Consider the following 12310-nt stretch of genomic DNA (forward strand, 5'->3'; position numbering starts at 1 on the left):
TCGCACTTCCCTATCCCTCTTTCAGAAAAGCTGTTTAAGTTGCAAAGGAACAATGCATACTGGCAATCATCTCTATGGGCTGATCCACATGTTACTGAAACAGTCCCCGGAGGGAGGGTTCTACTGGCCTGCTGGGGCAACCTATGTGTATCTCCCAAAATACATGAGTTAGCCAAACAACATAGGCAGAAGCTCCTTCTCCACGTGCATCACAGTCCTATTCCAAATCTGGCACCCTACCTACCGGAAATGAGGAAAAAACCCCAAGACCTTCCTTGAGCTTTTCCGCTGGTTTCAGCAGATTCAGCCAATTATGCAGAAAAATGTTTTAACGTGGCAAGGAAATTTTTAAAAGATGAAAAAAGATAAAAGATACAGCAAGTGGCCATTTCACATCTGGATTTTTCTGGTGGCACTTTATGCTTTTGAGGTGCATTCCCAATACCACTTCATGCTATATGTTACAGTCACATAAAAACGTGCAATTTGATTGAGCCGTCTGAGTTCGAGTTGCCAACCTCCAGGTGGCAGCTGGAGACCTCCTGGGATTACAGCTGATCTCCAGGCGACAGAGATCCGTTCACCTGGAGAAAATGGCCACTTCGGAACTCTGTGGCCCTGTACCCAGCTGAGGTCCCCTCCCCCTCTTCAGACTCCACTCTCAAAACCCCCGGGTATTTCCCAACCTAGAGCAGGCAACCCTAGTCTGAGTATAAGCAAGTGTCAACAGCTATTTTTATATGAAAATGCATGGCTACTTTAAAGTGACATTTAGGAGAAACATGTTGAATTACCTTATTGATAAGAATGACAATATCACCTTCTTTGATTGTCAGTTCATCTTCATTCTGTGCTTCATATGGAAATATTACCTTGCAGTACTCCTTTACTGAAAGAAGAGGACACAATATAACATTTTATTTCAAGATAATGAGTAAAGCTTACAGAAAGGGACTATTACACCTGCCTCCTCTGCCACTAAGCCACCCTCCTCACAAAAAAGCACAAAAACAGTGTGAAGGGTCCAGTGTGAGGGGGCGTGGTAGGAAGTGCCTGCTCTGACCTGCAGGCCCTATTCCGCCCTGCTCTCCTAGGTGAGGCTTTTCTTCCACTCTCGGGTAGCTCACCACCACGACCTGACCACTTTATGGAATTGCTGGCTGGGAGGGTCCGGACTCCCAGCTATCCTTCCAAGTTCTGAGGCTTCCCCTCTGTGCCTCCCGCTGTGCCTCCCGCTGCCCAGCACCTAGTCAGCACAGGGACAATTTAGTGCCTTGAGCGCCCTTGGAGGAATAGACACTTGCCAACTGCCCGCCTTCCCCCAGTGAGCCTTTTAAAATAGTGTGTCCGAGACGCTGGAGAACTATGTGGTACAGAGAACCACCTGCAGCATCAAAAGTATAAAGTATTTATTGAAAAGAAAATGTTTACAAGCATACTTTTAGCACGGCACTAGATTGAGCATGGGATACAAAAGAAATGGGTCAAATGCGAAACCTCTGTCCCTCTTACGCACATGCCCAATGAGATGTTAAAATATACCACAGGCTCTTTAGCTTTAATGAGAGGAGTCCTATCTCCTGTCATGGCCTCCTGCTCCAAGCATTTTTATCAAATATCTGTATCCCCACAAACTGCCCCAGTCATGCCAGGTCAAAGAGGCTTTTCCTAGAGATCACCAGGACATTACCTTCCTAGAGTCCCTCTAGCATTTCATTCCTCCACCTCTGTTCCCTGCCAGAAGAAGGGTAAGAACCTGACCCACCCATAATCTCTCCTGCTAGATGTATTAGCATTTGTATGAAGGTGAGCTGAGGTATGTCTGGGAAGCAATTGCACTGACTCCTCCCCCGCCTGGTCTCTGCCCAGAGTGGAAAACCTTTTAAAACACAACATGTAGGTTTTGCTCATTTCAAACCTCCCAGGAGAAAAGGCATTTCTTCACACCGGGTATCAGCAAAAAATTATCCCTACCTCAGCCCATGTAATGCCAATCTGCTAGTGTGCCAGAATATGACCTTTGGGTCCAACCCGTTGTAATTAAACATAAAAGCTTCTGTTCTATTGAAATGCATAACACATAACAATTAGAAAATATCACTTTTGTACCTGATGAAGTGAGCTCTGCCTCATAAAAACTCATACTGGAACAAATTACATTGGGCTTTAAAGTGCCGCTGGACTTTTGTTTATCACTTTTTGTGACACTCGGGGAGGTTATGCAAACTTTAGTCAAGCAGAAGGTGGGTATATAGTTTGATGGAGTGGGCTCTGTGCACATGTTAAGCAGCAAGTGGGAAAAGGAACAGGGCTTTGTTATGCCCTTTGTAGAGATCTCTATCTATGGTGATTAGCCATTATAGTTCAAGAATACAGGTATCATAATTTAATCCCAAACAGCAGCTATAGCCTCAAGACAAACCAGGAGGATAGAATTTTATCTGTTATGTAATATATGATATACACATATCGTATTAATATACACATCAGTCAATTAATACACATCAGTCAACATCAAAGAGGGAATTACCATAGCCATTACTGACCACTGTTTTAAAAACAGTAAACTAGGCTAGATCCTGGTTCTTATATTTTAGTCAAGAGGATAAAAGCTTTTCTGACTGACTTTAGGAAAGTAATTGTTCTGCAGTGTCAATATTTCAGTGTTTTGGCTTCTCTACTTTTCCATTCCATTCTGCTATGCCCGGTCATCTTCAGGAAGCAGGCTTGTATGTCTTTGATTCTCCCCTTTTATTTTCTCCTTTAGTAGCAGGCAATTTATTAGGGAAAGGGTTTAAACTGTGTTTGTGTTCCACATACACATTTATTTCCTTTCTGCAGTACCTTTATTTTTATTTACCTGATTTAACTTGGTTCTCTTTCTGTTAATTTGAATAACAGCCTGGAGGTAATCTGGGCCAGGATATTCCAATTCCATTAATTTTTGGTCCTGGAATTCACACAATCATCTGATTTTGAGATTCCTAGCTTCATTTTCTGATGAGTTAAGCCTGCCACAAATGGACAGACATATCTTTTTATTATTATAGATTCATGGTAATAACCAGCCAAGTGATTTGTTTTGTTATGATATTTGGTTTGGGTCAGGATCATATGAGGGGCTTAGGCAGAATCTTTGCCCAGGGGCCCATGGTGGCTCTTGGCAGTCCTGGCCACAGAATTGAAGAAAATGGATCAGGAAGGAAGGGAAGAGTTGTCTCTGCTCCTCCAGCACCGTGGCTCCAATCCATATCAGATTCTTATACAACTGCTCTTCAGGGCCAAATCACACGTTGGGAGTTCCACTTACAGAATACTTCCCCTATTTTAACCCTCAGAGCTCTCAAAGCGTGTTTGAGAGTTCCTTTTTCTAAATCAATAATGAAATGTTATCTACTTCCTACTGTTATTAGAGAGTGGAGAAGCTTTAGTGGTTTAGAGTCAGATTCCATAAGAATTTTTTTTGGTTTTACCTTCTCACTGTACTCTGCAAAAAGCTACTTCAGACAGTCAGATGATCCTCAGGGTAGCAGGGGGTATGGCACTGGAGCAGCAGCAATGAGGAGAACTGGCAAAAATTCTTCCCCATTCTTGTGCAGTTTTGCTCTATTTGGAGAACTTGCTCTGCTCACTCAAGAGTGTACAGAATGATTTCTGCCAATTTGCCTTATGCCACAGCTCCTACAATGAAGGTCATCATAATCCTGAGACTGACTTTTTCAGAGTGGGGTAGAGGATTCGTACTGGAAGCTTCAGGAAACAGAGTTACGACATTCGTAGAATGAAAGGGCTCAACCCTATAACTTCTTAAATATGCATGGAGACAAGAACAAATGATGAAAAGGAGTGTTCGCTGAAATTACTCAGTTTAATCTTGATGACTATTTACTGGAATATGCAGCTCTGGGTACATTTGGATATTTAGGACTTCAGGCTCGCTCACAGCTTGTGTCTAAATAAAATATATGTTAAAATATGTCAGAAATTCTTTACTTTCTGTAAAGCATTATTTTTAGAATTCTTTCAATCAATTTACGTTTTCACTTTTACTAGCAAGATTTACTAGCGAGATATAATCAACAGAGATGCTGCTGAATTTCCTCCTGGAGGAGATTTATCTTGCCCTGATCACATAATGCCTTCTACCATTCTTCTGGCTTGTATTCCCAGAATTTGTAAAGGTTACTTAAGTGGCAGTACACACATGCATTTTATATTATTTTTAAAGGGTACCATTCTTGAAAATCCTGTGTATCACAAGCATTTTTTTAAAATTAGGAATCCTTTCACAGAGGAAGTATTACAATGCATATCAGCAACTGGGCCCATACATGTCCTTCTGAGCACACATACACAAAGCTCTTTCAATCAGCTGCTAACAGGCTGCATAGCTTGGGACGTGAGACAGGGAGAGAACCTTGTCAGTTTATTTTTATTTTTAAAAAATCTTCAACACCTTAATCCACATATATGTTTTCTGCAGCCAAAAACAAACCAAAACACCCAACTGAAAATGACCCAGTAGATCAGTTCATTTATGCTGTCCTTTCTTGCCTATACGTAAGGGGGAGTAAAACCATGGTAAACTTCCTGATCAAGCTTCACGCTAGTCAGTTCTACTTAACTGGCAACCCTAAACGCAACTGAAGCAAGCATGGATTGCAGTCCTAGCAGTTTCAATAGCTACAGGCTAGGATAGGGTAGTGATGGATGTTTAACAGATTAATATTGCTTCAGTGCTAGTGGCCAGAATGGAATACTGGTTAGAGTGCTGGACGGGGTTCAGACCCCTATTATACAATGGAACCCTACTGAGTGACTTTGGGCTAGACATTCTCTCTCAGCCTCTATAGCCTTTCACCCTTTTCTGCTTCCTTTTCTCCTTCCCCACCTACCAGCCAACCTACCTTTATCTGTCTCCCTGTCTTCAAGTTTCCTCTCCTTACCAAACACTGGAAGTCTCTGCCTGGGAAGACTATGGCTCAGTTGTGCAGTGCTGGCTACCAAGCCGGGCCCAGCTGCATGGTGAGAAAGCTACCAAGACTTACAGAGGCACCTCACTCCCCCCTGTATCTCCTTCCCCACACTATTGACAGAAACCAAGTCTTAAATGCTGGCAATACAATGTGGTTGCCTAACAACAGCTACTGAGGGCATTCATTTGTTTAAGTTACAGGTGCTGCTTCTATTATTTTGGACTTTTTTTAACCCCATCAGTTTTTTAAAGGTTTCAGATTTTTCTGCAAATTATTCAGGATGTTTTTCAGGTTTGTAGAAAGCTACCTCTTGTTTGTTCATGGCTCTTATCTCTAGATTTAAGAATACACAGATTTGGCCACATTGAGAATTGATATATTGATGGGGTTTAGGACTCGCTCAATTAATGCATCATGTAAAACCGTGGTTTATTTTAATTATGCTTTGTTTATGAAACAAGAATTCAGCTCACATATCAGTATTCCAATTCCATGGCATTTCCACATTCAACGCTGCTGGGAAATGTTATGTTTTCCCCCCCCCCCCCCCCGGCACAGCATTGTGACGCACTTCCTGGGATTTTGCTAGCTTTTTACTGATCTGCTCTGCTCTGATGACTTGGAAAAAAAATCATTGCAAAGCCTGCATGGCTGTCACAGGGGTGGGAAAAGTTCAGATTCTCATGGGCCTGCCCACCTGGCAGTCATTTTCCTTGCCCTACTCCAGCAGTGGCCATTTCCTCTCCCACCAATGGAGGGCTTTATGGCTTTTTTAAATGTGGCAACTGAGTATCATTGTATGTGTAACAGGTTCTGAGATTCCCGGCTTTCATTCACAAAAAAGTTTCTAGTCCCTTTTGTTCCAGAGGTAGAAAGGAAAAGGCATATCTTCACAATGAAAAGGGCTAGAAATGTAGGGGTGTTTTGTTTTGTTTTTTAAAAAAGCTGGGAATTCACCAAACCTGGTACACATATTGTTAAAAATCATATCAATATAATGATATTGAACTACTGATTTTTAGAAAAACTGAAAAGCCCATGGTGCGGTGTAGGGGAGGATGGCTGCTGCCAGGGGACCAGGAGATGAAAACTATGAGGAAACCCACCATGTGGAAGCATTGTTGCTACTGCATTGTACTAGCAAACACAGAAGCAATGGGTAAAGTATATAGGCCTGTTCCTGGGTGGAATACACCCTAGCACGCCTTGCCAAAAGCTGATTTTGTTGCCTTCTCTCTATAGCTCAGGAGGGTACCAAAAGCAAACAAACCAAGATGTCAGTGCTCATACATCATGTAGAAACCTAGTTGAGACCAACTGTGGTTAACAAACACACTTAAGATCATGGCTTGTCAGACCCTAATTATGGTCAGTGGAATTCCAATAATCACCTTACTATAGCTTGTTTAACAGTGTCATATGATATCTGCACTAAGCCACTGTGTATATGGGTATTGATGAAGCAAAAGGACACATATAGCTTCCTTTAAGGGAATCCCAGTCTGGTGAACTTTGCATACTGGACTAGAGGGCTGATATTTGCTCAAAAAGAAAATAATTCCATTTGTACACTGTGTTAATCCTAAACTACTGTTCTCTCTTATCTGCAGAAAAGTCCAACTCTTTCTCCATATCCTCTGTTGTGACAGTATGCATATGTGTGTTTCCAGCAGCCAATCCTGTTCCACTTATTTCCCCCCTCAATACTTTAGTTAGATTGTGATGGGGAAAAAGATTATTCTATACTTTGAAATAGATAAAATTTCGCCTGCAACTTCCAATGTATTATAAATCCCATTTTTGAAAAATGTAGTTTTCTAGCTCATGGGGCCATCAGCCATTTTTTAATTTAAGCAAGATGGGGAAGTTCCTTCTTCCGAAGGCATGGTTTTTTTCAGTCTCCTTTCCAGGATGTTTCTTCAGTCTCTTTTCCAGGAAAAGAAACTGCACAGCAAGAGGAAGCTCCCTCCTCTTGATGAACTCTCTTAACAGTGTATTGTAATTACACAGCACAATCCTAAACAGAGTTATATTTAATCAAAGTTACTGGGCTTAGAAGGGTATAACTGTTAAGGACTGCACTATCCCTTCTTCTAGTCTCTCACAGAAATACTCCTGGGGCCATCAGCCATTTTTTAAAAAATGATTATCCTCTGGGCATGCACAGAAGCGCTGATCAGCCTGCTGGGACATGTAGTCTCCCTCTCTATACTTTTCAATTTACCCCTTCCCCAAAGCACAGGAAAAAGCTGAAGTACAGGGGCGTTTTTATTTGAAAGTTTTTATGAAGAAAGCAAAGTTTAGAACAACCCCTGTGGGAGAGGGGGGAGAGAGAGAAAGGTGCGAATATGCAGTTATGCACACTTTGCTAACTAGTAAAAAAAGAGGTGGCTGAAAAACAAGAGACCAGTCAGACCTGCCTGATGGCTTGGGTGCACAACAGAGTGATCAGACAACAGGAAATCCGGTTTGAAACCAGCTCAGTCCAAAAGGACTGGACTTTCGCAGGTATCAAATAAACACACAGTAAAAGGGGGGGGGGGAATGGGACATGACTGGGCACGACAGACAGAAGTTGCTGTCTGATTGTGCATTTTAAATCCATAAGGGAACAGCAGCGGCAACAGATCAAACTGCATGTCTGATCACCGCCAACATCCCAATTTTTTAATCCCAATATTTCAGTGTGGAACATTCCTTTCTCCTACAGAAAGACACATTGACCAACCTTGCCACTGTAAGCAAACTATCAGGGAATAGAGCAGAGTCAATCAACAATTAGAGATAACAAAGTAAAAGATGTAGGAGACCACAGGGAATCATAACACCTCATTTTCTCAACACGAGGTATATGAGGCCAGCTATTAAAGAAGGCCAGATGCTGATTTTCAGCATTTGTCATTATTTGCTATAAATATGTCTAAATATTTACAGATATGATTAAGCAAGATGGGGAAGTTCCTTCTTCCGAAGGCATGTTTTTTTTCAGTCTCCTTTCCAGGATGTTTCTTCAGTCTCTTTTCCAGGAAAAGAAACTGCACAGCAAGAGGAAGCTCCCTCCTCTTGATGAACTCTCTTAACAGTGTATTGTAATTACACAGCACAATCCTAAACAGAGTTATATTTAATCAAAGTTACTGGGCTTAGAAGGGCATAACTGTTAAGGACTGCACTGTCCCTTCTTCTAGTCTCTCACAGAAATACTCCTGCTTTCAAACACATGGGAGGACTAGGGCTATTAATGGTAAAGTTGTATAAACAGGATTGAAGCATAAGAATCTGATGTCAACTAGATACTAGTATTTTCTTTCTAGCAGGTAAGGAAACCTAATTATAGGTTCAACACTTTCTAAATACACACTAATTCATAGTACTGGAAATGCCTACTCTTTTTATTTCTTCTGGGAAGCTACCATCTGAAAGTATTTGCTCTTCTGATACTTCTGATACTTATGAGCAAGATGCCATTTTTAAAGCAGAAGAATAGCCAACAAATTGGATTTCTTAGGAGCTGAAAGTGCAATATAATCCAATATTCTGTGAGAGAGGATAGAGTATAAAAGAAAAGCATAATGCCATTTTTAAAGTCTGTGAAATGAAGTGCCTTGACATTTTTAGCTCAAAGTCCTATGGTACATTCACTTGGTTATTTTTGAAATGAGAAAACTGCTAAGAAATGAATGCCCCAAATTTCCCATGCTGCCCAACTACTTTAGCTATAAGAAGAAATAAAATATTAGCAAGACTTACTCTTTGTTCGGCTCTCCGATTCTATTTTCGTCGGCTCCTGAATTGTAGCTGTAGCTATTCTTTTTCCAACCGTCTGCAAACATACAAATGATTCCTCTTAATTTTTTCTCTCTCAGTGTCTTAAAAATTGGTAAAAAGCAAAATATTACCATTAATGTGTTTGCTTCTCTAAGAGGACAAATGGTCAGTTAAAAAAAACACCTTATTAAGAACTGAAAGGATTCACTCTATCCTTACCTGCCACAGCCCCTTCAGAAGTTCAAATTGATAGTTAATTGACCTGTTGTGCTTTATAATGACATACTCTTTTGCTTAAAGGCAGTTCTCCCTTCTATGTTATCCAGAGGTCATTTCGGGGTGAGGTACGGGGGGCGGGGCACATGACGAAGCCCCGCCCCCTGCTTCTGGCCGCCTTGCTTCCGGCCCTCATTCAGCCAGGAGGAGGGAGGGTAAGTTGCTTCCTCCCCACCTCTCCCCACCCCTGCCTGCTTGGGGCCAGGGAGGGCCTTCGTGGGGCTTCCTTGCACTCCCGCCAGCCTTGCAGGTCTACCGCCGGGCCCCTGATGGGGCTCGGCAGTAGAGCCGCAAGGCCGCCGCCGGCGGCCGGGACCATTGGGGGCGGGGTGTGTGGCCTTATGACACACTTACGGTGATGTCAGGGTATGTGGCATATGCTAATGAGTTATGCTAATGAGTTCCCCTAGCTCTTTTTCTACGAAACGACCCCTGATGTTATCACATAAAGTATCAAACATTAGCTTAATTATCTCTAAACTATCATTAATTGTATTTATAATTATACAAGCATTGGTACAAGCAGGAATATACTATATAACACTTCAAAAATTTGGCTATGCATAATAATTTAACTGGGTGGTAAAAAAACACTGAGGGTGGATCATCTGACAAAAGTAACATCATTCTATTACAAAAAGTGAAAGAGCCTGGGACTTTTCAGTCAGTGGATGTAGTTATAGCCACAAGCATGGATGGCTTTAAAAGGAGGTTAGACAGACCCATGGAGGACAGTTCCATCAATGGCTACAAGCCATGGTGACCAAAGGGAATATCCATATCCAGAGGCAGCAAACCTCTGAATACCAGCATTAGGAAAAAGCCTTGGTCTTTCTGTCGTGTTTGTTGGCTCTCCAGGGCAACTGCTTGGCCCCTGTATTTCTGGTTAATAAATACAAATCAGGGAAGGGTATGAAATTATATGCGGCTTTCCTGGATCTCAAGGGTGCCTTTGATTCGGTGCCCAGGGATATTCTGTGGGAGAAATTAAGTGACATGGGGATAGAAAAGCGACTACTGTTCTTGATTAAAAACCTGCATTCTGGAAACACCTGTCAGATTAGATATTCTAAGAAGGGGGACCTAACAGCCAAGATCCCCATTAACGTGGGAGTTAAGCAGGGCTGCATTCTTGCGCCAACCCTGTTTAACCTCTTCTTAAATGATTTAGACCCCTTCATGAGGAGTATTGATGGCCATTGCCCTAAACTGGGTGAGAGGCATGTCCCGTTACTTTTGTATGCGGACGATGCTGTCCTGCTCTCTCTCTCAGAAATGGGGATGAAAAGGATGCTTGCACAAGCTCTTGCTTATTGCAATAAGAACAAGTTGTCCCTGAACTTTGATAAATCCAAAATCATTGTGTTCGAGAAAAGTTGGAAGCCCATTAAGTGGGTTATACAGGGGGGAAAAATTGAACAAGTCAAAAGCCATAGATACCTGGGCATCTATTTCAATTATACTAACAGCTGGGCTACACATATTAAAGAAGCAGTTAAGTCATCAACTAACAACGCCCTTGCTATTGCCCGTTTCTTTTACACCAAAGGACATCAATATATCCCCACTGCTCTTAAAATATTTAACCATAAAATACCCGCCAAACTGCTTTATGGTATCCCAATTTGGGTCTCAGCTTGTAATGAAGCTGTAGAACGTGTTCAATCTAAGTTCCTGAAGAAAATCTTGGGGCTACCAGCTTGCGTACCATATGCAGCTATGTGCCTGGAGACAACCCAAAGACGGTTAATTACGATGGCATGGACCATAACCTTCAAATTTTGGCTGCGCCTTCATTTTAGATCTGGCCCAAACAGTCTTGTGGTGCACATGTTAACTGAATCCCATCTATCGACTTGGTTGATTAATATAGAGAAAAAAAATTTCTATAATCGGCTTTAGTTTTGATGACTTGGTACTTTTGTCTGAGCAGAAGGCTTTTGCCTTACTCAAACAAAGACTCCTCGATATAGAGGTGCAAGACCTGAGAAGACTTGCGCACAGACATTGCTCTCCTGTGAGTATGGGACTTTCTTTTAGCCATATTTCCTCAGGATACCTGGCAAGACTGATTCAGCCCCATCTTCGTAGGGCTTTCATGCTAGCACGGTTTGACGTCCTTCCCTCAGCTGTTCTATCGGGAAGGTTCAACAAAATTCCCTATAAAGATAGATTGTGCCCCTGTGGGATGGGGGAAATCGAATCCATTGGACATGTGCTATTGTACTGTAAATTCCACTGTGACAGCCATGTTGTTTTTATTGAACCTGTGTTGGACCCCCTTTTGGGCCAATCTGATGAGCATAAAATTAGTTCTTTATTGGCTTCGCACAATATAGAAATTCTGGAACCTGTAGCAAATTTCTTTTATGAGGTATCTAGGAGGAGAGGCTCATATTAAGGCAATTCGGAATGTGATACCCCTCCAGCCTATCTTGAGGCTCTATGCTGCATGTGTATTTGATATTTTATGCCAATAAAGGTGTTGTATTTGTATTTGTTTGTAACTGCTTGGCCCCTGTATTTCTGGATTATATGCACCAATGGTCTGATTCAACAGGGCTTTTCTTAGGTTCTTAACGCTGAGCACTTAACATGTGGAAGTCAGTGATATTGACAGCATTTAGTCAATGCAATAAAAATAAGGTAGGATGAGGGAGTTTTATGGCTGTATGGTGAAAGATAATTTCAACTACTACTTTTATAATACAGGCCAAGAGTTGTTGAATAGGAAGATGAAGTATTAAGCAAATTTTGCCTTCTTAAGAAATTATGCAAGAGCACAAGCCATTGACCTCTTTGCTGTAAGGAGGAAATAGAGGCAATAGAGAATACCAGTGTCCTCTGTTTTATTAATTCAAGGAACAAGGATTGATTCAGGGGACTGAATGTAAGAACCTTAACAGCGCAAACATAAGCAGAATGGTACCTTTCTAAGTTCAATGAAGTAAATGGGTTTAGAAGGATGTAACTCTGCTTTGGATTACATTGTAAATGTTCTTAGACATCACTATGAAATCCCAGTAAGATAGTCCAAAATTTGTAGTGTATGGGGTAAATCTTCTTTACAAACCAATTTAATTAATTAAGTCAAAAGTTTGGATACAAGAACACATTTTCTACTAGTAGACAGGTTGTATGGAAAGTGAAACAGCTGATTAATGTTTGAGGGGCAAAGTCATGACGATGTGAATTAAATTTAGGGTCCTTTAAATAACTGTCATCTCTGATAATGGTCTCCTAATGTTCTGTTTTTTAAAAAAAGAAAGAAAGAAGAGATTGGATTTATA

General features: G+C 41.4%; 1 protein-coding gene across 2 annotated transcripts in view; it reads right to left on the bottom strand.

The window, feature by feature from the left end:
* The window catches only part of SH3KBP1 (SH3-domain kinase binding protein 1), a 104857-nt gene that overhangs the window by 47835 nt on the left and 44712 nt on the right, over positions 1-12310 (bottom strand). For both annotated transcript variants that reach the window (XM_015417616.1, XM_015417617.1), the window contains 2 exons: positions 8727-8799; positions 795-889 (listed from right to left, as the gene is read on the bottom strand). In XM_015417616.1, coding sequence (XP_015273102.1) covers positions 795-889; positions 8727-8799 — 168 coding nt within the window. The remainder of the gene's footprint in view (positions 1-794; positions 890-8726; positions 8800-12310) is intronic.

This window comes from Gekko japonicus, unplaced genomic scaffold (assembly GCF_001447785.1).
Source record: "Gekko japonicus isolate JY-2015 unplaced genomic scaffold, Gekko_japonicus_V1.1 scaffold18, whole genome shotgun sequence".
Lineage (NCBI taxonomy): Eukaryota > Metazoa > Chordata > Lepidosauria > Squamata > Gekkonidae > Gekko > Gekko japonicus.